This window comes from Parastagonospora nodorum, assembly GCF_000146915.1.
Source record: "Parastagonospora nodorum SN15 chromosome Unknown scaffold_9, whole genome shotgun sequence".
NCBI lineage: Eukaryota > Fungi > Ascomycota > Dothideomycetes > Pleosporales > Phaeosphaeriaceae > Parastagonospora > Parastagonospora nodorum.
In genome coordinates this window covers 1,245,971-1,268,419 of record NW_001884557.1, presented here as the reverse complement: position 1 = coordinate 1,268,419, position 22,449 = coordinate 1,245,971, and the positions used below count along the sequence as shown (strand labels likewise).

General features: G+C 52.6%; 16 protein-coding genes across 16 annotated transcripts; 9 read left to right on the top strand and 7 right to left on the bottom strand.

The window, feature by feature from the left end:
• Positions 1-446: 446 nt before the first annotated feature.
• Positions 447-812, top strand: SNOG_06658 (hypothetical protein; the record flags this gene model as incomplete). The annotated part of the gene is made up of 2 exons (XM_001796970.1): positions 447-625; positions 692-812. The coding sequence occupies 2 exons, from the start codon at positions 447-449 to the stop codon at positions 810-812; spliced, it is 300 nt and encodes a 99-aa protein (XP_001797022.1).
• A 14-nt stretch (positions 813-826) lies between these two features.
• On the top strand, positions 827-2,255 carry SNOG_06657 (hypothetical protein; the record flags this gene model as incomplete). The annotated part of the gene is made up of 3 exons (XM_001796969.1): positions 827-1,023; positions 1,125-1,740; positions 1,789-2,255. 3 exons carry the CDS (start codon positions 827-829, stop codon positions 1,993-1,995), a joined length of 1,020 nt encoding a protein of 339 aa, XP_001797021.1. The 3' UTR covers positions 1,996-2,255.
• A 51-nt stretch (positions 2,256-2,306) lies between these two features.
• On the bottom strand, positions 2,307-3,055 carry SNOG_06656 (hypothetical protein; the record flags this gene model as incomplete). Its single annotated transcript, XM_001796968.1, has 3 exons — positions 2,307-2,359; positions 2,400-2,707; positions 2,841-3,055. 3 exons carry the CDS (start codon positions 3,053-3,055, stop codon positions 2,307-2,309), a joined length of 576 nt encoding a protein of 191 aa, XP_001797020.1.
• A 1,324-nt stretch (positions 3,056-4,379) lies between these two features.
• SNOG_06655 (hypothetical protein) lies at positions 4,380-5,294 on the top strand (the record flags this gene model as incomplete). Its single annotated transcript, XM_001796967.1, has 1 exon — positions 4,380-5,294. One exon carries the CDS (start codon positions 4,380-4,382, stop codon positions 5,292-5,294), a length of 915 nt encoding a protein of 304 aa, XP_001797019.1.
• Positions 5,295-7,719: 2,425 nt separating this feature from the next.
• SNOG_06654 (hypothetical protein) lies at positions 7,720-11,433 on the bottom strand (the record flags this gene model as incomplete). The annotated part of the gene is made up of 3 exons (XM_001796966.1): positions 7,720-8,103; positions 8,162-11,174; positions 11,225-11,433. 3 exons carry the CDS (start codon positions 11,431-11,433, stop codon positions 7,720-7,722), a joined length of 3,606 nt encoding a protein of 1,201 aa, XP_001797018.1.
• A 190-nt stretch (positions 11,434-11,623) lies between these two features.
• Positions 11,624-12,096, top strand: SNOG_06653 (hypothetical protein; the record flags this gene model as incomplete). Its single annotated transcript, XM_001796965.1, is given in 2 exon segments — positions 11,624-11,645; positions 11,663-12,096. The coding sequence occupies 2 exon segments, from the start codon at positions 11,624-11,626 to the stop codon at positions 12,094-12,096; spliced, it is 456 nt and encodes a 151-aa protein (XP_001797017.1).
• A 272-nt stretch (positions 12,097-12,368) lies between these two features.
• SNOG_06652 (hypothetical protein) lies at positions 12,369-12,863 on the top strand (the record flags this gene model as incomplete). Its single annotated transcript, XM_001796964.1, has 3 exons — positions 12,369-12,423; positions 12,662-12,754; positions 12,799-12,863. The coding sequence occupies 3 exons, from the start codon at positions 12,369-12,371 to the stop codon at positions 12,861-12,863; spliced, it is 213 nt and encodes a 70-aa protein (XP_001797016.1).
• Positions 12,864-13,291: 428 nt separating this feature from the next.
• Positions 13,292-13,518, top strand: SNOG_06651 (hypothetical protein; the record flags this gene model as incomplete). The annotated part of the gene is made up of 2 exons (XM_001796963.1): positions 13,292-13,360; positions 13,438-13,518. 2 exons carry the CDS (start codon positions 13,292-13,294, stop codon positions 13,516-13,518), a joined length of 150 nt encoding a protein of 49 aa, XP_001797015.1.
• A 1,032-nt stretch (positions 13,519-14,550) lies between these two features.
• On the top strand, positions 14,551-15,383 carry SNOG_06650 (hypothetical protein; the record flags this gene model as incomplete). The annotated part of the gene is made up of 5 exons (XM_001796962.1): positions 14,551-14,703; positions 14,751-14,787; positions 14,838-14,905; positions 14,954-15,198; positions 15,251-15,383. 5 exons carry the CDS (start codon positions 14,551-14,553, stop codon positions 15,381-15,383), a joined length of 636 nt encoding a protein of 211 aa, XP_001797014.1.
• Positions 15,384-15,416: 33 nt separating this feature from the next.
• Positions 15,417-15,755, bottom strand: SNOG_06649 (hypothetical protein; the record flags this gene model as incomplete). Its single annotated transcript, XM_001796961.1, has 2 exons — positions 15,417-15,538; positions 15,623-15,755. The coding sequence occupies 2 exons, from the start codon at positions 15,753-15,755 to the stop codon at positions 15,417-15,419; spliced, it is 255 nt and encodes an 84-aa protein (XP_001797013.1).
• A 10-nt stretch (positions 15,756-15,765) lies between these two features.
• Positions 15,766-16,373, top strand: SNOG_06648 (hypothetical protein; the record flags this gene model as incomplete). The annotated part of the gene is made up of 3 exons (XM_001796960.1): positions 15,766-16,065; positions 16,210-16,236; positions 16,314-16,373. The coding sequence occupies 3 exons, from the start codon at positions 15,766-15,768 to the stop codon at positions 16,371-16,373; spliced, it is 387 nt and encodes a 128-aa protein (XP_001797012.1).
• A 353-nt stretch (positions 16,374-16,726) lies between these two features.
• Positions 16,727-16,966, top strand: SNOG_06647 (hypothetical protein; the record flags this gene model as incomplete). Its single annotated transcript, XM_001796959.1, has 2 exons — positions 16,727-16,886; positions 16,953-16,966. The coding sequence occupies 2 exons, from the start codon at positions 16,727-16,729 to the stop codon at positions 16,964-16,966; spliced, it is 174 nt and encodes a 57-aa protein (XP_001797011.1).
• Positions 16,967-17,305: 339 nt separating this feature from the next.
• On the bottom strand, positions 17,306-18,805 carry SNOG_06646 (hypothetical protein; the record flags this gene model as incomplete). Its single annotated transcript, XM_001796958.1, has 2 exons — positions 17,306-18,197; positions 18,249-18,805. 2 exons carry the CDS (start codon positions 18,803-18,805, stop codon positions 17,306-17,308), a joined length of 1,449 nt encoding a protein of 482 aa, XP_001797010.1.
• Positions 18,806-19,059: 254 nt separating this feature from the next.
• Positions 19,060-19,415, bottom strand: SNOG_06645 (hypothetical protein; the record flags this gene model as incomplete). Its single annotated transcript, XM_001796957.1, has 2 exons — positions 19,060-19,156; positions 19,246-19,415. The coding sequence occupies 2 exons, from the start codon at positions 19,413-19,415 to the stop codon at positions 19,060-19,062; spliced, it is 267 nt and encodes an 88-aa protein (XP_001797009.1).
• A 426-nt stretch (positions 19,416-19,841) lies between these two features.
• Positions 19,842-20,690, bottom strand: SNOG_06644 (hypothetical protein; the record flags this gene model as incomplete). The annotated part of the gene is made up of 2 exons (XM_001796956.1): positions 19,842-20,293; positions 20,576-20,690. 2 exons carry the CDS (start codon positions 20,688-20,690, stop codon positions 19,842-19,844), a joined length of 567 nt encoding a protein of 188 aa, XP_001797008.1.
• Positions 20,691-21,040: 350 nt separating this feature from the next.
• On the bottom strand, positions 21,041-22,260 carry SNOG_06643 (hypothetical protein; the record flags this gene model as incomplete). The annotated part of the gene is made up of 4 exons (XM_001796955.1): positions 21,041-21,526; positions 21,580-21,761; positions 21,833-21,935; positions 22,137-22,260. 4 exons carry the CDS (start codon positions 22,258-22,260, stop codon positions 21,387-21,389), a joined length of 549 nt encoding a protein of 182 aa, XP_001797007.1. The 3' UTR covers positions 21,041-21,386.
• Positions 22,261-22,449: the final 189 nt, after the last annotated feature.

Here is a 22,449-nt window from a genome sequence, read left to right as displayed (position 1 = left end):
AAAGAGCCCGGCCACCACGGGTTGCTTTCTCACGAAGCCCGCAAAGTCTGCTTCTCATTAGTCAGTTGCGCACACACACACACACACACACACACACACACACACACACACACACACACACACACACACACACACACACACACACTTGGACATTGGGAAGAGCCACAGTCAACTTGATGACGCGCACGACTCTCCCTCCAAGGACTTGCACCACATTCATATCATGTATAAACGCTGGCACTGCTGGTCATACAGTTCAAAACTTCAATGCACGACGTGAAAAACGCATGGCAAATGCCGCCAGACAGCCCATATCGATTTCAGAACCCGTAGCGCAGTCACACGCAACTCTGGCGCCTCCATGGTATCCTGAGCAGTACCCAAATGCAACTTTACTGGGCCTACCAGCTGAGGCATGCATACCTAATCCAACTCCAACATGAACGATGACTGATGAATTGTACAGCTACGTCTCCTCATCTACGGCCTCTTTTCTGATAGCAAGATGGTACACGTTCAGTCGCCACGAGCAAGCGCTTATACATGGATACCGTGCAAAAGGCAAGCGCTATTCGTTGGCGCCAGCTGCGCCGCTGGGCTTTTGGGGCCTCGCAGCTACGGCCAAGTCAGTTCGGGCAGAGATGCAGGATCTCTTCTTGGAGGAATGTGTTTTCTCGATACAGCCTGTCAGACGTCGTCGGCTGGCTGAGGTGACTGGAACAGTACGCCCCGAAGCAGTTGAGCTCGATTACCAAAGTCACGTTGGTTGGGCCTCGATCAGAGGAGCCACGCTCCCAGCTCTGAGACGCTGAGAGCACTGGAGGATATGCTGCCCAATCTCAATGGCGTAGGCTATCAGTGCCAGACGCCAAGATACTTGCCAGTGGCCACCAAGACTGGCTCAGGCGATGCGGAGCTGGGTCTTGGAAGGTGGTGGTCCAACTGGGGCCCTGTTGTATCGCTGGAGAATTTCGCGTCTAGGGTCACAATCGTTGTCGAAGGATTGCTCTGGCTGGAGGAAGAGTACGTCAAAGACACAGACGGCGACATAACACCCCGTATTAGAGAGCGACAGGGCATACTAAGAGTCATTCGGGAGGGCAAGCAGACAGGGTCTCCCGCAGATCACGTGCTCTGGCGTTCTGGCATTCTGGCCAAGTGGGGCTGGCTTCGGCGGTGGAGCAGACGGCGCGCGGTTGTTCAAAGCGACACGCCCGCAACAGCTTCCACTCCACCACATGCTCGCCACTCACTCACCGGCACCCCGCCATGTCTGCGCAGCCCGCACCCGCGCGCCCCGGGCCTGACCGCCGTTCTACGGCGGCGCCTAAGCGCACGTCGATGCTCCCGAAGCCGTCCTCGATTGCCCTCGACCCCTCGGTGCTCATTGCCCAACACGCGCAAATCACGGGCACGCATCCCATCACGCTGGGGCCGAATACGACGCTGCACCCGCACAGCAGGATTAGCAGTGCGCTGGCGCCCGTGGTGCTTGGTGAAGGTGTCGTCGTGTACGAGAGGGCCAAGGTGGGCATGGGCGTGGGGCCTGACCTGGACGCTGAGAGCAGACGCAGCAGCATGGCGTCGGCCCGGAGCAGCGCAACCGTCAGGAGCGACGGCACTGTGCTGGGCAGGAACGTCGTCGTTGAGTCCAACGCCATCGTCGAGGCCGCCGAGGTCGGCGAGGGCAGCGTCATAGAGGTCGGCGCTGTACTGGGCAGAGGATGTGTGCTTGGAAAGGTGCGGGTTTCCTCCTTGTGACTGCTATCGTTTACTGACACATAGTAGTATTGTACCATCTCGCCGTCGTCGTTCGTCCCGCCCAACACGCGTCTCCCGGACTTCACCGTCGTGCACAGCGGCTCTGAACAGCGAAGCGACAAAACCCTGCAGTTGCGACCTGAGATACTCGAGGCGAAGATGGCAGTGCATGCCAAACAGCTCGACATGTTCAGGAAGCTGATCCCGAACAATGTCTCCAGGTGGGCAGCATGAGGACACAACCCCAATCGCTTTGAAACCATATGCCTCTATCAGAGCCTAGCTGTGCCACGGGTCTGTAGTGTAAAGTCCGGAAACAGTCGCAAGCGCAGCCAACATGAAAGAAAGAGAATTGATGCCGGTTGCCCAGGCACGCACTGTTGAGGAAACACCGGGGATACAAGAGCTGCGCAACGTTTGCTATAGGCCTCAGGGGCGTGCTCATCATGGCGCGATACTTGACGTAAAATATGACCATTGCGATTGCAGACCCGTGCAAATATGTTTTGCTCGCAGCATATGTACCACTGCTATCTTGCCCCATTTCAAACGACATGTTGACCCATCAAAGTTCTTACTGTTTCTCGCGTGGATATGCCTGTGGATTCCCAAGTTTGACAGCTCAAGATCTCGCTTACACGTCTGCAGCGGCAACGGCTTCTCTTCCGCAGAATGTGCCTGTCCTGCCCGTGATTGACAATCTACTCGGCAGACAGCATCCTGGGCGCTGCCGGCGAGCGTCTCCGGTGCTGACCAAGCACGCAGATAGTCCCGTTTGAGGCTGCTTCCTATGCCTGCCTGCATATCCGACGATAGTGGCGATTTCCGGGCTTTTCCTCCGCTGCTACGACCTAGGGACCCTGTGTCGTACAAGGCACTAATGCAGACATTCGTAACAAGGTCGACAAAGGAGGACCATCGCTTCTCCATGCAGGGAAGATGTCTCCTGAGGTACAATAGTTGCGGGTACAGGAACCTGGCAATGTGGAAAGGGAATTGTCATGCGATTGCCGTGCAATTGAGCCGTTGTAGCATAACACGAGGAGGCATGGCAACGACAAATTATCAGGCCATGGTACTTGGCCACAATTCGAGTCGATGGGAATGGGCCAATGTGCTTCATAGCCTCACCCGCACCTTGGCCTTGAGCAGTGATTCGTCTGTCTTGTGTGGAGTGACTTCTGCGGCCAGCCGAGGTCATTACAGCTTGCCCTTTCACTTCAGACGTGACTTTCCAATGCCTTGACGGTGGGGGCGGATCGCGGAGCAAGGTGAGGCGCACGCTGGTAAGCATAGTTGGGGCCAGGCATATCTGCACGGCGTGTACGAAACCATGGTATCATGAAATATCGCGGGTATGTTGAGCATCAAGTGCTGTAGAGTTGTCTCGGGCTACCAGTAACTGCTTGCGGGTGCTTGTGGGGAAGTGCGGCTCATCGAAAGGCAGCAGTCCATCAGGACGCGGAGCTAGAAAGGGATCGAAGTGACGCTGGTTTATACAAGGGTTGTGCGTAGATGAGTAGCGTTACTGGTTACTGGGCAGGTGCGGTCAGCTCTCTCCGTGTTTGTTCTCAGTAGTGATGGGCTGTAGCGTGGTCGTACTTTTCAAGCTGCCAAATGTCGCGTTTCCCTCGGTTGCATCAACGTGGACAATTCACGATGAAGTCCAGGTCACGGGAACAAAGGCTTGTACGTAGTGGCTGCATGTGGTGGCGGTTTGCACTCCATGGTGAAAATGTCGAAATGTCGAAACGAGGTGAGAGGGCTAACGGACACTCCCGGCTGGTGCCTTTGGTACCTCTTGCTAATAGCGCAGGTGGTGGGTCGAAGCGGAGTCCCAGTTGTAGATGGGCGGAGTGGCGAAGCGGCCGTGATTGGCCCCGGTGCAATTTTCCGCCTACGTAAGACGCCCTCTCTCTCTCGCATGAGTCTGATAAAATCGATGTACGCAGAGAAAACTGGCCTTCAGCTTGCCGTCGGCCACTCTACCGCGTGGAGACTCGGAGCGTCTGCCACTCTGTCATCACTGTCGTCACCCCGTCACTACCCCATCTGTCTGCCATTGTTCACACGCCAAGACCCACACGACAACTGCCCCGTCCACTAGGCCCGCTGCCAGTAGGCGGTACATTGGCCCCTCGCCGTGTACTCACCGTACCACGGCCAGTCTGATGTCGTTACCTATCGAGGGCACGCCTGGCTATAGCAGCGCCAAGGTAGCCATTCCACGACTCAAGAGGCCTGAACAACAGATTGTGTCTTCATCAAAGCTGCCTCGAGCCAGGTCCGAGACGGTCAACAAGGCAGTATGTCGTTCCTCACCCTTTCGTCTACCCTGCTAACATGCTTCCAGTGCACTAGGTGCCGGAAACGCAGTGGGCTTCACTCTGTTCTAGTCCGCGATTCTGACCACAAGTCCGCTTCGTGTGGCCAAAATGTTATGTTCGTGCTAACTGTCGCCAGAGACAAAGTGCTCCGGTACCAGACCTCGCTGCTCCAATTGCGAGAAGCAGGGAGAAGAATGCATCTACGAACAGCCACGGCGAGACCGCTTGAGAGAGTAAGCACGCTCTCTCACTCAGTAACCGCCGTGTGCACCGCTAAAGTCACACAGGGCCATGACCAAGAATGAACAGCTGACCAGTCTGCTCAAAGAGGCTCGAGGCGACCTCGATGGAGAACTGGCACACCGCATCGACGACCTGCTCCTGAAATATGAAGGCGACACACCCCCCGCAACACCCTCTGTATCAATGAGAGCCATGGAGAAACGCCCACGCTCATCCTCAGACGATACCGAGTTCGACAGCCAGCATCCCGACGAGAACCAAGTCTCAGCCTCGGTAGGCTCCAACGAGGATCTTGACTTCCTCGATGAGGACCTGCTAGGACAACAGGGATCAACCATATCAGGCTACATGGGCCGCAACTCACAGATGCAATGGATGCGAACTTTGGAGCAGAAACTTAATGAGCCTGAAGCTGAGCCCGCCGACCTGCCCTTTGCCCCCCCTGGGAAGGGCCAGAAAGCCATCGACAAGCGCGCCCATGCCCTACATCAACGTCAGGCCCGCTCAAGCAGTAAACTACGCGTATCGCTCGCTCAGTGTTACTTTTACCTCGACGAGGAAGACATCGACGCATTTGACGACGTTGACGCCGACGATTATCCACCTGTCGAAACAGCAGAGCGACTCACAGAAATCTACAAAGAGGCCGTGCATGCCCCTTTCAGAATCCTCGAGGATGCCTTCTTCCAACAGTTGCGCACGTTTTATGAGATGGTGCAGCGTGGCAATGTACCAATGGCTAGCTCGAGATGGAAGGCTGTCATGAACATGCTCTTCGCCATTGGAGCCCGCTTCTCACATCTCATTGGCGCCGACTGGCAAGCTGGCGATCGTGACCATCTCATATACATGTCCAGGGCTGTAAAAGCCCTGGAATTAAAGAAATTCCAACAGTGGACGTGCGCTCCAGATAGTCACATTATTCAGGTATCTTGTCTACCCTCTACCCATCAACACTATTAACATTCTGACTATCGCAGGCAACAGGTTTGCTCTCTTTTTACTACATGTTCCTTGGTCATGTCGGCAGGTATGTAAGGCTATGCCAAATCTCGGCTTGTAGCATTTCCTCACACTCGTCGTTCACTGAGAAAAAGTCCTTTTGATTCTGACCTCTTCTAGGGCATGGTACATGATCGGCATGTCTCTTCGACACGCACAAGCAGCTGGACTTCATTTACGCAACGAGAATGCAAGTATGCCACTTGAGAAGAAAAAGGCAATATCACATACTTGGTGGGCTCTGCATTCGATTGAATGCATCATCACTTCCATCACAGGGCGACCCCGAGTAGTAGACGAGAAGGATTGCACAACCCCTCTTCCAAAACGATTCAGTGAAGTCAACTCCAGGCGAAAGAAGCCAAGCACGGCTGCTTTCAGGTCTCGACCAGGATCTACAACATCTGCCTCACCCACTACATCAGATCAACCTCACGAAAATGTGGAGCCCACAGACAAGGTAATCAGTTTGGACACGTTTCTGGATTCATGGATACACCTCGACATCATCCAGCATAGCATTCTTTCTACCCTGTATTCTGCAGGAGCTGCCGTACACTCATGGAAACACATGCAGGGAGAGATCACTGCTCTGACTACAAAACTGGATGAATGGGCTCTGAAAGCACTTCCTCGCGGACTTCAAGGTACATCGCCCACTGTAGATCCCAAACGGCCGAGAGAGGATATACTACTGTACCTCTACTATCAGAGTGCCAGAATCTGTGTTTCCCGACCCTGTCTTTGCAGACTTGACAAACGCATTGGAGGTCAAAGCGACGAATCCGAACAGTTCAACGAGAGAACTGCTGATGCGTGCATTCAAGCTGCGCTAGATTTAGCTCGGGGCCTACCAGAGGCTACCACACCGCATTGGTTCTACGAGAAAGGATGCTGGTGGTCAGGCGTACATATCCGTAAGTTTTGCCCCACAAACTGCAGAACGTAACTAAAAGCTTGTAGTGATGCAGGCCATCACCGTACTACTTCTCGAGCTAGAACAAGGGAAGAGCCGCTTATCTGAAGATCCTCTCGATATCACCATATGCGTGGGGAAGATCACTCGATGGCTAATTGTATTGAAGACTGTCGACAGCGTGGCTGGGAGCGCTTACGAGAAGGTTCGCAATCTGTTGAGCAAATGTGACCAGTTCTCGAGACGCTTGGTTCCTGGACCATGGATAGATGAGATCATGCAGCCGACTGAACACGAGCAGACCTTTTTTGAAAACACCGGGGCTCACTTTTCACTTGACACTGGTTCTCGAAATTTCGCAGATATGCCATACTCTTCCATTCCATTTGGCAATGGCTACAATACAACAACTGACGACTCTACTCTTTCCATCAGCAACCTAGAAGATCCACTTCACTACCACTCTGATGGCTTTCAATTCAGTCAATCACAGTTTCCCCTCTTCTACGTTAATAATTTCGCCACTCTATTCGACCAGGATACGAATTATGGCTTTGCCGATAATTTTAATGTTGGGGAATGGGACCCAACAGACTCGCAGCAGTAGTCACTACCTGGGGGACGGTGGCATATACTGGCTGTCCTAAACCATAGGGATTTGAGGCCGAAATTGATATAGCGTATATTACGGTACATGGCTCGGGGTGTTCCATCTCCCGACCCCCATTTGAACGAAGGAACTTTGCTAATGCCTTCTTTTACTTCGAAAGTTTGGCCATATGCAACTTTTCGCAGTACACAGACGAATACAGAGAAGGGAGGATTCGACGGTAGCTTAGAAACCACGGTAGGCTGTCACATAGTATGCAATGAAATGACAGCCTAGCAATTCATTTCCTAAGTTGAAGTCCTTTTTTGAACCCAAAGGCACGAGACTACAACAACATCACCAAAGCTTCTGCATCTCCAAGAGTAGCCCAAGCCTTTTAGCTCATGTATGGCAGTAAAGACTCGGTGTCAGGCCTAGTTACGTTAGTATCAGACACTGCTTTGTGGCCAAATTGAAACCAGAGCCGGCCATGATTATTTTTTGGCATGAGAAAACACCTCTTGTTTTGCAAGCACATGGTGATTATCCATATCTCCTGTTGGAAGTGTATCAAGCTCAAGGACCTGGATGATCTGGACTTTCAGACATTCCGCTTCCGCATGTCAGACCGATAGACTGCTTTCCACTTCCGCCGAGCAACATTGCGATGCCTGGGGATATCAAAATCCTCAGAGTAGACGACAACATGGCGAAGTTTTAATCATTCCTTCACGCATCGCTCTCTGGAAATGATGTTGAAAGGATTGTATTCAGAACGAGAATTCATGTTTCACAGACATTTATGCATGCGTTTCTACAAAGTGCTAAATGCCATGTTGCGAACACAATTGCTCCGGACAGCGGAAGCTCAGAATTCATCCTCAACGTCTTCCATAAACACTGTCCTCCTTCCGGAAGCCCAAACTTCCTGCCTTGCGTGGCGGACGTGGCGCAGTCGTGTCGGTGCTCTTTTCAGCGCCGTTCTCCAACACCCTCGTGCGCCCGTACATGCCCTGATCATCAACTTCATCTACGCTACCTGGCTCGTACTCGGCCTCACGCTTGAACAGCGCCAGAATGTCCTTCATGCTCAATTTTCCAATCGCCTTGCCGCCCTCGAGCGCAGCATTAGCTAGCTTACGCTTGGCTTCTTGAAGCTCGAGAATGCGCTCTTCGACGGAATTGTGAATAGAAAGACGGTACACGGTGACGTCGACAGTCTGATTGAGACGGTGGACACGATCGATGGCTTGTTCTTCGACGAACTGCCGAGGATTAGCATTCTAGACGTTGTGGATTGGAGTGTTATGTTGATGTACTTACAGGATTCCAGAAGGGTTCCATGATGACCACACGACTTGCGGCTGTCAGGTTCAGACCCAAGCTACCACACTTGAGACTACAGAGTAAAACACGTGTGCGTTTGTCTTCGCGCAGCTTGTGCAAACTAGCCTCGCGTAGATCATTACGCATGCTGCCGTCGTAGCGAGTAAAGTTGTAGCCTTGGCGTCTGAGAAAGGGCTCGATCAGATCAAGCATAGAAGTGAACTGTGAAAAGACAATGACTTTGTGGTCTGGCGTCTCCTTTTCGAGGATTGAAAGAAGCTGGCGAATCTTGGTAGAAGGCGTAAGATCTGACGCATCGTACTCTGGATCAGACGCTTCAGTGTCAGAGTCTTCTGCAGAACTTGCCTCAGAGTCTGACTCGGACTCTGAAGAGTTATCATCATCATCTGATTCGAGACTAGTAACACGCTGCGGCTTCTTTGTTGATTTCTTGCGCGCGACAGGTGCTTCATCCTCGCTATCGGTGTCGTGCACGATGAATGAGTCAAGCTTGCTCTTGCTCTCATCATCGCTATCGGAAGCCTCTGAATCGACAGAGGCTAGGGTATCACCCCCGCCCTCAGCGTTTTCATCATCTGTGCCACCGGCTTTCCCAAGGTTCTCAGCTTGTTGCTGGTCTTCTGGTACAAGCCATTCGCCCCCAGCCTCATCCTCGTCATCGCTGTCAACAATGACACGACGTTGCCGGGATGACTTGGCAACTTTGGATTTGACCTCGTCTTCTTCATCTTCGTCCTCTGATTCCGCAGCCTGCTTCTTGACCTTGTGACCTTTATCCTTGTGTTTTCGATGCGTCTTCTTGTGCTTCTTTAACTTCCTCGTCGAGGTGTTGAGATCGTTCTCGCACTCAAGGCACCGCAGCGCGCCAGCATCAGCGTTGTCCAAAGTGAGACCAATTTGGCAAATATCGCACCGCTTCGTCTGCACGGTGAGACCGCCAAGTAGGTCTGCAAGGTCATCGGCATCGTCGGGAGCAGCCTTGCGAGGTGTCTGAAGAGTTGCTTGTGCACTAGACTTCGATCCCGTAGTCAGAGCATCCTTGTCATCCTTGACATTGGCCTTGGTGAGATTGGGGTGATTGCATGCTTGTCGTAAACGTAATAGCAGTACCAAGGCTCCAATATAATCCTGTTTGGCACCGCCCATCATTTCGTCGAGGCGCGACTGTGCGCGATCAGATAGGCGGTCGTAGAAGGCGCGTTCTTTTGCCGTGAACTCTCCTATGACTGTCTCGACATTTCGCGCTACAATCTGGAAGGCAGGCTTCTCATCTCCGTCCTTGGGCTTGCCACCGAAGTTGAGTGCACCTTCTTTCTTCAGGACTTCTTTGGTGCGCCGCTTCATGAAGGCCTTGAGGAAGATCTGGAGTCGTCGCATAGCAAGGTTACCACGACCGTTTTTCATTGGCCCGGAAATGGAGTCCTTCCAGTTAGACATGTCACAGTAAGGCTGGATACGCAGAAATCTGATCAAACTCTGCAGCTCATCAAGGTTGTTTTGCATCGGCGTGCCTGTTAGACACCAGCGGTAGTGCGAGCGGATCTCGTAGCAGGCCTTGGTCATTTTTGCGTTGCGATTTTTGATGGTATGCGCCTCGTCTAGCATCGTTCGATACCAGTTGACAGCGAAACAGCCTTTCTTAAGGCCATCTGGACCATCCCCACAGCTCGCATGCTCAGAGGCAAGGACCTGGTAGGTTGTGATGACGACGTCATATTGTTTGAGCTTGTCCGCCGACTTGGTACGACTTGGGCCGTGGTGAACAAGGACCTTGAGTGCATGCGACTTGGTGACCTTGGTGTTGATTTCGGCCTCCCACTGCTTGATCAGTGCCAAGGGAGCAATCACTAGGGTCCCCTTACTGGTAGAGTCGGATATCCTGTTCTTTTTGTTTTCTGGCTCCACGCCTTTTTCTGGTCGGGCATTGGACAGAATTAGGGCAATGGACTGGACAGTCTTTCCTAGTCCCATGTCATCGGCCAAGATACCGCCCTTGGGTAACTTTGCACGCTTGTTGTGCATGCCCGTCTCTTTCTCGATCATCCAGGAAACACCGTCGACTTGGTGAGGCAAGAGTTTGACCTTGAGCCCTTCAACGATGCCATCGTCTTCTTCCTCGTCTTCGTCTGTAGGCTGGGCCGATTCCTCCTGGTCTTTGACCTCAAGAGCTGCCAGTCGGTTGGCCAACGATGCGCCAGCGTCATCCTCCTGCTGCTTCTTCTTCTTACGGAGACGCGTTCGCGGGATGTTCTCGTCTTCGTCAAATGCGCCTTCCAGCAGAGCCTTGATGTTCTCACTGGCCTGGCCGGAGTCGACGTAGGCGTGCATGTCTGGAGCTCCGAAGCGGTCACCCTCTGCGCGGATCGCTACATCCGGGTCAAAATCATCTTCGTCGTCCAGGATGATTGTTTGCCGGGCAGCTTGCAGGGGATTATGTGCGCCGACGTTTACAGGTTCAAAGCCACTGGCTGCGCCCATGGTAGAGTACATGGGCCGAGGGGGAGGGTATGAAGTCTGTGCTGGAGCATTGGAAGGCCGTGGTGCAAATACTGGGGCTCCTTGGGCGGGGCGAGGCTGGAACTGCGAGGCAGGTATTTCCATGAAGTCGGAGGCAGCGGGAGAGTGTCCAGCATATTGGGGCGGGGCTTGTGCCGTTGGCCGTGGTGCTATCTGGAAGTGCTCCGGGCGACGCTGGCCCGGCTTGGGCTTGTTGAACAGATGCGAATGCTCTTGGCTCTCCCTGGCCTGCTTCAACGGGTTCCTCAGCGGACTCGTCTCGCCAAATTGTGGTGTAGGAGCCTTGAGCTGCTGTAGAGGCTTGGGCGCTGGCACGGGCGCCTCGTTCCGCCGTGGCTCTGTCGCCGCCGGCTCTCGCTCGCGTACCATGGCGTATGGTGCTCTGGTGGACTGGGTGGACTGGGTGGACTGGGTGGACTGGGTGGACTGGGTGCCTGGGCGGGTTTTCGAGCGTGGTTGCGATGTGTGTGGCCTGTCGTATCAGTGCCTTTGGCTCTTTCGCGCGCGTTGGTCTAGACGCACTGCGGACTGGCGGCTAAGCTGTCACCTTCGAAAAGGCTGCTGGAGTCGCCCAAGTACGAAAGCGCAGAGCGATCTGCCACAAACGAGCTGTCGTTGCCGTCTGAAGCAGCGCTTTTTGCCGTCTGCGGGGCAAAGCTGGGCTTCTGGGGCGACGACAATGAATCCACCGGGCGGAAGGGGGCACGATGTTTTTGACGGCTGTTGCTCATACGGGGGATTGCCGAGTAGGTAGGCGCAGGTTCCTATCGCACGTCGTTTTCTCTGAAAAGTGCTGTCGTCGTGTTTGTGTCGCCCGATTAGGCATCAACCCTGGGCGGCGCCCGCACGTTGCTAGGCCACGCCCACGTGGGGCACGCGCGACTCTGCTCGAACGCGCTGTCACGGGATCTTCTTCGAGCAATGACAACATTGGACATGTCCTGTACGTTGCATCCCAAGTGCCGGGCCTGAACCAGCCTCCCCTCATCACCTCATTACTCCCTGTCCGGACAAGCTCCCCGTTCCCGCCTCTCGCCAGTATGCGCCCTTCGATGCATGCACCTACTTATGTGACTCGGCTCATCACCGCGCAGCAGCCGTTTCATCCTTTCTCTACCGCCTCACGAACACATGTTGCAGCACGCGCATATCGCCAAACCTTGTCGGATCCGGGTGAACACCCCCGAGATTCGAGTACGCTCAGGCCGCCTCCCATACCATCAGGTTTGCAAACATTCCATGTTCAAGCCGATGTCATCGTTGGCGTGTCGTCTTCTGATCGTGAGACCAGCATGAAGCCTTCAGTTCAATTACCGAAATTGCAGTCAAGCGCTGACGGGTATGCCGAGCCAGGGCCATCCAGGCTTCAAGAGGCCGACGTGCCGGTTCAGTGACGATACCGTAAGACGGCCGAGGAGACTTCCATGGTGAACCTAAATTGCTTGCGAACCATCACAGGGTGTCTCGTTGAGTGAGGATGAATGCACGTGAGAGTCGGGCCGGTAGCCCGACGTTCCCAGAAAACCGTCGGAGGACGCTCCGTCACAGACTGCAGCTTTCGTGAAATATCCAAGAGTGCTTACTTGAAACACTCAACAAGGCGAACACCATGACGTTGTAGAAGAGGACATCGTTGAGCTTACAGACATCTGGAGGTTTCACCACCATGCTCCGTTTCAACCTTGAGCAGTTCGATCTGAGCATGATGCAAAGCTTTAGAAGTAAGCCCGCTGATCAGCGAGTTCGTTCTCACGATCTCTGCAGGTTCCGGGGTCCATCGCATCGATAGTGCGCGCATGCCTCACTCCCTCGATCGTGCCGCGTGCGCAGACCTCGTTTAGACGGATTCATTCTCGGGGTCTTTCTTCTGGGAGCTCTCCGTGCTTTTCTCTCCATGATCTCTATACCCTTGACGTCGTCGTGCACATACATGATCGGGCCTACCTCCGTGTTCTGAAGCAATCTGCGGTGTCAAAACCACCGGCAAATTTGCGCTCATCCGCTGCACAGCTTACGTCCCACACCGTGCAATGCTGTGCACCTCGGTCAGCAGTAAGTATGAGAAATGTTGATCTACATACTCTGTATGCCTTCAGCCAAGGCAGACGATGAGGATGAGCAGAGGATAGACACCATCAGCCGAAGAACCATGCAAAGCTGAATAACCACACAGTCGACATCGACATCTTTAGGATGGTAGAGACCTTCGAGTACGCAGAACTCTGTTGCAGATGACGGTGCGAACATCTTTATCGCATGGATGGAAACGAATAGTAAAGTGGTGGTGGTGTTGAAGTTTGAAAATCGTAGATGTGAGCAATCACACGCCGGCAACACAATAGAGGTCTACCGCGGCCCGTATCCTTCTCTTGACCAGCTAGGGTAGACGTGGTCGCCCTGTCATACTGACATGTTGTCGTGGAGCAAATATCGATACTCCTAATTCATCCACGGAAGGCGGGGCGCCAACTTTTCCTCCAGCTTACCAGCCGCGGCAGGGATCCATTTCTTATCGACCAAGGTAGTGTGCATGTTTGCGTCTGTGCCGTGTCCATGTCAGATTGCTAGAACCAGTTGTGCAGCTTCACGATGTCGTCGAACGAGTTAAGCGCAAATGATGACCATGTTCAGGAACGAGACGAGTCGTTGCGAGACTTGGTGAATGCTGGAGGTCCCTATCTGAGATCGTCGATCTCATCTTCGATTCTTTGTAGGCACTGTATAACGATCTTCAGCGTGTATTCGCCAAGACGAAGCGCACAGGGCTGAGCCCCATCGAGATTCTTGCGGAGGTCTTCTCCGTGGAAGCTGGGTAGGTCGCAAGCTGCCCCACATTCTTCTTCTGCCTGGCACGCTGGGGATGGTCCTTTTCAGGTTCAAAAACTACTTTTCGCAAAGGCGTTCAAGGCTGTGTGAAGACTGTTCAGGCGTTCTCACTTTGATACAGACATTGACTTGCATCGTTTGCTAGACATGAGCCTCAACAGCAGATGACGGCCCTGGAAAACGGGCGCGCTTGTTAGCGCACTGTAGCGCCTCCCGCCAATCCTGGACCCACCCCGAAAGACTCGCGATGTGAACGATTACAGAAAGAGATCGCTCCCCCAACATACACACGTCCTCGTTGAATGAGGTTTTTACTCAGCGCTCTGCTTTGATCGTACCAAATATGTGCGAACTAACATCGAAACCGTCTCGTCTTCTCGGCTAAATCATGATTGAAACCCCAGAACCGCCGACAGAAAGGAACATTTGTCGAAGCCCAAAGGCTTCAGGGGCAAAGGCTTGCTTCCGTGGATCTCGGCCGGGGCTTATTCTGTCATCATCAACGTCTTGTCGTACCTCCTTGGCTTGCACGCTCTTGCCATGTTCGGAGAAACATCCACCTTTCGAGTCTTTCACAGTGGTCAGCGAAGTTGCGGACAATAGGATCAATGCATAAGATCTACGAGCTCGTGGCGGCTCCGGGTACCGCCAGTATTTCGAAACAGACAGCGCTTGAAGTGTGTTGCATTGTGCACATTGCCCTTGTAGGCCCAGCCGTTGCTGACTTGGGAACGCCACAAACCCACGTGTCTGCATGGGTGTGATCCACGAGCGATCATGTCTAATTGGTGACAAACGATACCACATTTGTGACCCCGGATGGGCCCTGCTCACCTACCCCGGTCCTTGTCTTCCTTTTCTAGATTAATGTCAAACTTAAAGCCTGGATCTACCTCGCTCACTGCAGTATCCGAGACCTTCTTGTTGCACCGCGCAAGGCCACCTTAGGTACTTCAACAATCCATAGCGCCTATCTCAGCCCGAGGGTGAGCACCACTGGTTTACTCCACGTTCAAGACAAAATGCCTTCTCAAAACCCTCGAGGCCGACAGGCCGTTGAGATATCATCAGCATTTACTGCTCTCGCTTTCTTTACTGTTGCGCTACGCCTATACGCTCGCTTTTTTCTCGTCCGCTGCGCGGGCCTCGAAGACTATGGCATTGTTCTCGCGATGGTACGTATGGTGAAGACATAGTACGTTCTACTTTGACATGTTGCTAGATCTGCTCCATTGGCCTAACCATTGCAATTGGTTTCCGTAAGTACATTCTCATAGCTCATCGAAACTATGTCGCTAAATTGCACTAGAAGCGGAATACGGCATGGGCCAGCATCTAAAGGATCTCCAGCCAGAGACTGTGCAAATGTCACTCCAGGTACATCAACAGCCCTTCACGACCGAACCTTGCACTAACATCAATCAGGCTTTCTTTTCCAGTTTAATCGTATACTACTTGTCTTTGGGATTGACAAAGGCTTCCATCTTGTTACAATACCAGCGAGTCTTCACCACGAAGCGATTCCAACTATCGTGTTGGAGTCTCATGGGTGTAGTCATCATCTACGCTCTCTGGACAGTTTTCGGCAGCATCTTCGCGTGCGTTCCGGTACGGGCGTTCTGGACCCGAGAGCCCGGCGCAAAATGCATTGACCAATTCTCCATGTGGTTGTATGTTCATCTTGCTCCATATCCTGATTACAATTGCTGATATCCCATCTAGTACCAATGCGGCAATGAACATCGTGACCGACTTCGCCATAATCATACTTCCGATCCCAGTCATACAGAGCCTGAATCTCGGACGCAGACAGAAGGTCGCTTTGATTTCCATCTTCGCGGTGGGTGGATTGTAAGTACAAACATCTCTTTCACGAAGCCATTGCCTATCAGCGTGTAGCACCGGGAGTCTGCTCTTGGTTGCAATACCAAGTGTACATGAACATGAAACGTTGTTCTCGTGTGGCGTGCACCGGTGTGCTACGTTCCGCGACCACGCTCATCTCCGTTTCTTTTTCCACACAGCACAGACTAGACTCAAACTAACGGATACACAACAGCGTCTGCATCGTTTCAATACTGCGGCTCCACTCACTTGTGGCCATTTCGAACTCGGTCGACCCGACATACGATAACCCACCTGCTGCAACGTGGAGTTCTGTGGAAATCAACGTCGGCATCATCTGCTCCTGTCTACCTCTTCTCCGTCCAATCTTGACCCGCTTCATGCCTGGCGCAATGTCTTCCAAGACACGAAGCAAAAATGCAGGACCGCGACAATACGCCACTATCCGAAGCACACGAAGCCGGAAAGCTACGACATTAACAGACGACGACTCGTTGGAGATGACCAAGCAGTCCCACGACGTGGCGGAGCGCGAAATACAGGTTGTTACCGATATATCGGTGCAGGTTGAGGGGGTATCTAGTGGTACGAGTGTGTGGTCATCACCGGCGACGAAACCCGAGTGGGTAGAACAGGAAAACACAAAGAAGCAGGGTAGCACAGACACGCTGGTGAAGGATGTCGGGCAGATGGTATGATGGCCCAACATTTCGTGTATATAGGCATGCCATACTTAATATAATTACAGGACATTGCTAAGGCCTATTGATACACTGAAAGTGGTGGAGATGCTATGACACGAGGAACTTTCATTGTGTGGTGCTGTAGGAACACAGGCTGTTGCGATTACACCTGCAGCATGTGTATGTGCAAGTTAGGAAATTCTCTAAAGCTGGGAAATAATCTTAATATCTACGAATACACTAATACTCGTGTGAAGCCGGAACTCGCAACTGAGTGGGCACATCTTGGAACGGAAGCGTTTGCATACATGGTTTGACACCCTCTGCTGAAGTTGCTCTGAAGGTTCGCTGCACGGCCTATCTCTGGGTGCGTGTTGCTACCTGAAGACAACGGGCTCTTACCAGGTTCGCAAAACTGACCGCCACATTTAAACGGGAGAGGAGAGAAGAGGTGAGGTGAGGCCCCTCCCTCGTCGCTTCCTTCCTTCCTCCTTCCTCCTTCCTCCTTCCTCAGAACGCGTCCTGCGATGACGCAATGACGCAATGACGCGTGACATCAGACGCGAAGACGCGCGAGCTCAGACACGTCTCCTTAAGTGGACATGCGTGCCTCACTTCCTTCACGTTATCACGACAATTCGCAGGCCGCCTGCGCAGCGGCGAGACAACCATGACGAAACATATCCCATTGAAAGAGCGATTAAGGAAGAAGCAGGACAAAATCCTGAAGTTACGTACAGTCTGGCAGCCGAAGCGAGAGCAAAGGGAGGAGGATAAGCAGGACAGGCGCCTCGCAAGATTCACTAAAGTTTGCAAGAAGTTGCAGAAGGGTGTGATATGGCGGATACGCAAGTAACTGAACCTGTCTATTTAAAGCACGCTGCTAACTGAAATAGTGGTTGAGATCTAACCTATGAGGACAAGGACTGGATACAGAACAGCTACATTTACATGGTGTTCTGTTTGGAGGATCAGTATGACTGGACATGGCTAGCTAACGTCCTTGTCGCTGTGCAAGCTACGCGCGACAGCGCACCTTTGCCTCCTCATGACAACGCAGCTTCACCTGCGAAGCAAGCGCTAGGGGCACTTAAACTATCGGTTCCTGCTGAGTTTGAGCTGGTGCTTGGTCACAGCATTGTGGACAAAGGAGGAAACCAGAACAACAACTCTTCCTCGTCTAAAGACGACGACGCACCAGAGCAAGAGATTCCATTCAAGCCACATAACAGGAATCCCGCCACCTTGATCACCGCGGGACAAGGAGAGATGACCATGATGTCCTCTGGTGAAGACGACAGCTCTGATTTGAGCTCTGAGGGTGACGCCAACGCGAACTTTCAATCTCGTCTTCACTCGAAACGTCATCATACGCAACATCTCCATTGACGAGCTGAGCTTTCTGTTCCAATGCCGTAAAAGCATCTGGCTCTGGCGCTCCTCTGGTCTGCCACCAGGTCTCGAAATCTTCGCTTGCAATGCTCGATGTCGCTTCATGAAGGTCACTCTTGGTCTGACTCTCGATTGGCGTGGCTTCCAGAGAGACTCTGGGGTCGCGTGATGACGACGACTGTGTCGAAGAGCCACAACCATAGTACGGTTCGCGGCCATGATCCGTCGCACTATGACTCCTCCCTGGCACGGCCAGGAAGTCTCGCTGGCCAACTGGACCCGCGAGCCCCAGGACTTCTGTTAAATCTGGTAGTGTCGTGAGATTTGCATAAGACTTGTTACTTTTTCCGTGCTCTGCAACGTGACCACAAGTGCTAGAACACCGTGTGCACCCGCTTGAGGTTTCGATGCGATCCTCCGGAACCGAACGGGTTTCCGCTCTTGCAGAGGATACACTGGACGTGGATCTCGCTGCTCCGTCTAGTGCGGCTGGCGTCAATGATGTGGGACTGCCGGATAGTTGGCTTCCCGAGTCAAACTTGCTTCGACTGCGACGGCGTCTGCCTGACTCTTTCGCGGGCAACACATTATCGACGTACTTCTCCACAGATCTTGTGAATTGGAACAACTGTTGTGGCTCCGGAACGTTGATGCTCCCCCGGGTTTTCTTCTCATGTTCTTCGAGAAAGTCAATTTTTGTCTTTTTTAAACGATGTTCGATCGTGTGTCTTTGCTTGCGACAGTTGTTTCTGCTTCTGTTTAGCAGTGACTCCTCACCAGACTTCCAGGCAAATGCTGACCTCATATGCTTCACCGTTCTTACTCGATCCTCCAAGGTCATGCCAAATCGTTCTTCAAGACTCTGTCGATCTCCGCGCTCAATCGTGTTTCTTAGCATATCTTCTTCTTCCTCAAGTTTCTCAAACACTCTTATATTTATGAAGCCCTTGATTCCCTGCCGTGAGATACTGAGCGACATACGCATACACTCCATCTCTCTCTCAATCGCACGCCATTTCATGCGGGCGACCAATACATCAACTACCGAGTCCCTCGAAATATCAACCAAATCCTGAATCCGATCCAGTAGATTCCTAAACGCGTCTATCGTTTCCTCGGTCCAGGCAACGAGTCGTTTCACAGGCGACTGTGTGCAGGTGGTGGTACTCGAGTCGAAGATACACACTCTAAACAACTCGTCGTATAGGTCTGCGAAGAGATCCATCTCTTTTGACAAGCCCACGATTTTGATCCGCGCGTGTTTCGTACCTTTGGTCAGTTTGCGCAACGAACGACTTGATCGCAGCACTTCTGCGCTCAATGTGACACCTGCTGCTACGGGGTGGAAAGCTTGCATGTCGATTTAGAAAAGTTGAGATCGATGGATCACTCGAAAATTGATACGAGAGGACTTAAATAAGAAATGTGGGCATCTGGATTTATTCCGTTTCGTTATGTAGAACGGAGGACGAGCAGGCATGGATGCCTCACGCATAGCCTGACCGGTCAAATGGTGGCTTGGACGAGGCTATACCGTGCCTGACCAACCAGACATGACCGGTAAAAGACACGTTGTAACCCAGGACTGGTGTAAGCAAGGAGGCGAGGGCTCTACCCCATCCTGACAATGTTTGTGTAGCCATCGAGGATGAGGAGTGGTCGTGAGCTGGTGCATAGTCTGGTATTGAACCATGGGAGACGGCGGAGACTGGTGCATGTACCGGTACCATATTTCAAATGCTCAGCCTGATTAGCCCTTCATATCACACTGGCCCAGCAGACCAGAGGACGTCTTACCAGCAGGGCAATGCAGACGTGGGGATGATGTTTGCTGCGTTATTGGGTCGAAGCTGAGTTGGAATGCTTCGCACGAGGACCTCGGGAGCCTTGCATTCTTGATCAAAACCTTTGCTTGGCGTATCGATGACATGGAAGGTATGGCACATGGATGAGTACACAGCGGCCATGATCACAGCTGTTCAGAACACGTCGAAATATCCGTAAATGTAGCTCCATTATGTAGGAGCGAATAGTGCGCGCGAGGTCTTTTCGCTTCTAATCCCACCTCATCATCCCGTCAAGAAGGAAAAGAACCCAGAACACCGTCCGACAAAGCCGCGCTCATTTCAAACGCCAGTAGTTACTCGTAGTCCGCATCCACAGACACCTCATCCCAACATACTATCAGGCATGATCCAGTCCGCATCTAACAAGCCGCTCAACAAGGACAAAGAAGCGAAAGCGTAGCTACCAGAAACCGAGTGAAACCAAGCGAAAGTTAGAATTGGCCAGATAAAGAAATGAAAGACGGAAAGAAGAAAAGCATTTCGACGTACCAAAGCGCAAATGACCCTTGGTCATACCGCCTCGTCACAGCAGCCAGACTCGGTATCCTACTTCGTAACCTTGCTGGCCCCCATTCTCAGGTCCATGCGGTCGTCCTTATGCTTCTTCCTCTCTGCGGGAATCGACCTGCCTGCCAGGACAGCTTGGAGTTTCGGATTCGACACGAGCCTCTTGATGGGATCTTTGCCGCGATAGTTGTAGACCGGTCGCTTTGGAGTGGTTGGCTGTCCTTCGCCTTTGGCATCTACGGCCTCCTGGGCAACAGGCTCGTTGAACATGCGGATGGGGCGGGCAGTTTGCGCAGGTCTAGCGAGCCAAATGGGAGGCGATGGAGGATCTGGGGCGTCCGTGAATTGGGTGGGCTGGGAGCCGGCGAAGATGGGGTTTTGGCTGAGGTTGTTGCTGTTGTCGACCGGAGCATAGATGAGCGGGGAGTACTTCACGCCTGTATCAGTACCAAGGTTGGTTCCGCCGTCACTGCTAGGTTCATCCGCGGAAGCTACGATCCTGTCGGGTCCTTGAGCACGGTGGTTGACCTGCAAATTAGTCGTTTGCGTATCGCGACCAGTACCAATGGTAAAGTCAGGCCTAGTGATGCGATCCTGCAGTCGTCGGCCATGCTGAGGACGCAGTCTAGGCCTAATACCGCGGTGAAAGCCGCCGCGACCACGATCATAGGTTATGCGACTGGCTAGACTCGGTCCAGTGGGAGCATTGGCAGGTGCTCGAGAGGACTCTGTGCGGGAAGGCCGATGGCGCGGAACCCTAGCACGATGCGCACCCCTCGCATCAGGTGGACGATGGCGGTTCACTCCAGCGTTGGTGCAGGCGTTGCCGTTGCGGTGACTATCGCCTATGCCACCACGTCGATGGAAGCGCTCGTCTCTAGGAGCCATGTTGACTTGGGACAGCCGGTAGCTAGCTCACAGCCCGTTGTGCAATGGGCTGAAAGTCCTTGCGAGAAGGCTTCAGCAGTTGAAGTTGTTTGTTGTGGTCGTTGTCGGTGTGGGGTCTGACAACCATGTTTATATACAAACGGGCGCCGTCCGGAAGCTCTTCGGGAGTGCGACGACGGCGATAGTGAACCGAAGCTCCGGGCGGTGCTGTCTTCCGAAGTGAATGTGAAGTGAGGCACGAAAAAAGTAGAACCCGCTTCGTGCTGCTAGAATCGCTCTTCACCAATGCGAATCTCCTCCAGGAACATCGATGAATGACAGATCGGGATTAGAGAAGTTCAGAATGAGAACGGAACTAGATAGAAGTTTAAAGTGTTGGAAATCTATAGGAAAGATAATGGCCGCACCCATCCAAATACATCTGTGATATTCAAAACCCGACAAACCTTTCACTGGCTCCTCACACCATTCGCTACCGCCCAGTCGAATTGGTGAACGACAATCTACACCAAGGGTAGAAGAGGTTACAGAGAAGGAGAAGTTGTAAAAAAAAGACCCATCGCCGTGGGGATAAATGATGATAGCGCAGTCTGGGTGTGCGCCAATTGCGCCTAGAACGTCCGGGTATGTATGGCCAATGCTGATAACAAGTATGGATGGTACGAAAAAAAATCTGACAGTCATCATGTAAACGGCCTAGATGTCTTCCATGTTACCCGCCGCTTCGTCCTCGTCACCGGACTCATAGCTGCCTACAGAGCTCATCTCATCGTCGTCATCGTTGTCCTTGTCAGAGTCCTCGGCAGTATCCTTGTTGGCGTACTTCTGGACGTACTCTGATTCCAGATTAGCCAGGTCAAGTTTCTATCCAGGAAGCGTGTGCACGCACCTTTGACTTTGGCATCGTAGCTCTTTGGTTCCCGCATCAGGAGAGCAGCTGCTTCTCCGTTGAGGGGGTCTGTGGGGTTTGGGTATCGCAGAAGCTGTGGGAGAAAGACTTCGAAGATGTTGATCATATCGTACATGGGCGACCATGTCTGGTTGATGACGTCGAGGCAAACGGAGCCGGAGCTGGCCATATTTTAGTAGTTGTGCGCATAGGGAAGTAAAGAGTGTGCGTTGTATGGAGTGAGCCCACGTACAGTTCATCGATGTTGGGATGGAATATCCTGTTTACGAAGCCGATGCTAGGACTTTTGTAGGGATATTGATCAGGCAGCTCCACGTGGATCTTCCAGAGGCCGCCTTGGAACGGTGCTGTATGGCGTCAACTCGGCCCTCTTGTTCTGTCTGACATGTGCATACTTTCTTCTGGTCCCTTGAACCTGACATAGAATTCCTGCCTGTATCGTGTCAGCCACGTTGGGTTTGGGGTACGATAAGATGAAATATACGGACACTGGAGACTGTTAGTTACTGCGAGTAGAACCAAGAGAAGATGCATACTGTTGTCGTTGACGAGTGTGACCTCATAGTCGCTCATGAGCCTGGATTGGATCAGTACCTCGTTTTGGGTGTGGTGGGATATGATGACGAGGGTGTACATACATCCTACGGGTCGCATTAGCATTCTGCATGGGGCACCAGAGCCTGTACAACTTACTTCATGACCTAAAGTCGACAGGAAAAGGCCGGGTTAGCTCATTCTTCTCCTCTATCGCGGGCGGGGGCGGGCATGGCTTCGACCTACATCTGTCTCGATGCGCCTCTTTGGAGAACTCATGGTGGCGATGTCTTCCTTGCCGCCTTGCTAAGATAT